Source organism: Pyxicephalus adspersus, chromosome 4 (assembly GCF_032062135.1).
Source record: "Pyxicephalus adspersus chromosome 4, UCB_Pads_2.0, whole genome shotgun sequence".
Taxonomy (NCBI): Eukaryota; Metazoa; Chordata; class Amphibia; order Anura; family Pyxicephalidae; genus Pyxicephalus; species Pyxicephalus adspersus.
This window is the reverse complement of record NC_092861.1, coordinates 7,797,044-7,799,127: the sequence shown is the minus strand read 5'-3', so window position 1 is coordinate 7,799,127 and position 2,084 is coordinate 7,797,044. Positions and strand designations below refer to the sequence as shown.

Sequence of the window (2,084 nt, the reverse complement as noted above, 5' to 3'; positions counted from 1 at the left end):
GGACCAGATCCATTTCAGATTTGCTGGATCACCCAGCTTCACTGTTGAAAGTGTATTCTCTCCAGCCTTGGAGAACTTTATTAAATCAGGGCCAATGTCTGCTTTTTCACTCTTCTCCCAAAAACTGCTGCAATTAAATTTGATCTATCTTAGTACAGTCAGTAAATTTGTTTTTCATTGCAAATAAACATATGTTTCATTACAAACAAAATCATTTATGTTGCTTTGCCTAATTTTATTACACAATGGCTATTATTACATATACCTCATATACAATTATACTTGGTTTTCCCTTCTACCACTAGGGCAGACTTTACATTCAGCTCAGGTCTCATCAGAATGATATAACATTTAGGAAAGAAGATGCAGCCCAGGAGTCCAGCACTGGAGGACAAGATAGCGAAGACCTCCACAGCCACCATGTATTTCCCTTTGGTGCTGAGGTAGGCTGGGATGAAGGCAATCCAAACACTGCAGAAGACCAGCATGCTGAATGTGATGTACTGAGCTTCATTAAATGTATCTGGAAGTTTTGCAGCTAAAAAAGCTACAATAAAGCTGAACACAGCCAGACACCCCATGTAGCCAATCACAATGTAGAAAGCAGTGACAGAGCCCTCGTTGCATTGCAAAATTATCTTCCCCACCTCTACCTGGGAGTCATAATCTGGAAAAGGTGGGCAGAAGCTCAGCCAAAAGGTACAAATTATAAGCTGTCCAACAGAGCAGATAATCAGAAGAGAGGTAGAGAAATATTTTCCCAGACATCTCCTCAATGCAATATTTGGTTTGGTGGCCCTAAAGGCCAAGATAACGGTGACTGTTTTGGCCAAAACTGAAGAAACAGCAACAGTAAAAATGTTTCCAAAAGTCACTTGTCTGAGGGGACAGAAGATCCTGGTGGGACGTCCGATGAACATCAAAGAACAAAGATAGGAGAGGATCAGTGAGAGAAGAAGGATGAAGCTGAGTGTCTGGTTATTAGCTTTTATTATCACAGTCCTTCTGTATTTGATAAATACACCAAACACGGCCATGGTCACCAAACAAAATAACACTACAATGACAGCAAGTGACGATCCCAATGTATCTCCATAAGACAGAAATTCAATTGTTTTTGGGATACAGAGATCTCTTCTTTCATTTGGCCAATAATCTTCTGGGCATTTCAAACAATATTCCATATCTGCAGAGATAACCAATGATCAAGTAAAATTCACATTTTATTTCCCACCTCACCCCGGTTTGCTATTTCAACCAGAGGGTAGTAGTATTTTAGAGATCCATTTGACTATGTTCACTATGTAAAACATTTTTTTTTTTTTCATAGTATTGCTGTTTGGGTTCAGGTTGAGGGCAAAATCTACTAAAACATCTGTCTTCAGCTCGATTCTATCAAATAAATCAGACAAACCAAATAAAGCCAATATTGTTGAAACTTTGTTAGGTAAAAGGGAGAAAAGTAGGAGAGAGGTTTTTTAATGCACCTTGTTTGGACAGTAAAATGAACTTTAATCAAGAAAATGTTGTTAATAATACAAATTGTTGTGATATGAAATAAAAATGAATGTAAATTTCAAGTACAAAACTAAATACTAGATTGCAATTTGTTATGGTTATACAATAATACTTATCAGTAAAACAAACAAGCTTGGTGGTTCACTTGTTCAACATGAGAAGTCCCCTTACCGTCGCATTTCGCCTAATTTGGCTTTCTCAGGGGTAATAGAGACCAGAACCAGAATGTGTAGTCCAAAATAACTGGAGTAGAGAGGGTTGACCAAGGAAAAATGATATTGTACACAGTGTTGGCTGCGGTATTATTAATTAACAGTTCCACCACTAAAGGATTGAGGTGAAAACCATGAGTGAGCGGGAAAAGATCCTGATTTTGGTCTTGTTGGGAGGAGTCTCTCGTTAATTTGAGGGATAGTCCATTGTTCGATTGTGATGTTGCAATAAAAGCAATGAAAGTAATAAACAATCACACAGGGTATAATTGAGTGAATTCTGTGTAAGAAGGTAGAGCCAAAGAGGGGTACACTTTATACTGTGTTAATGATGAGTGAAGCAAGCAGATCTGT

At 38.1% G+C, this 2,084-nt stretch overlaps 1 protein-coding gene across 1 annotated transcript; it reads right to left on the bottom strand.

Moving 5' to 3' along the window:
• Nucleotides 1-266: 266 nt before the first annotated feature.
• On the bottom strand, nt 267-1,184 carry LOC140329468 (vomeronasal type-2 receptor 26-like). The gene has a single exon (XM_072409774.1). The coding sequence runs from the start codon at nt 1,182-1,184 to the stop codon at nt 267-269; it is 918 nt and encodes a 305-aa protein (XP_072265875.1).
• Nucleotides 1,185-2,084: the final 900 nt, after the last annotated feature.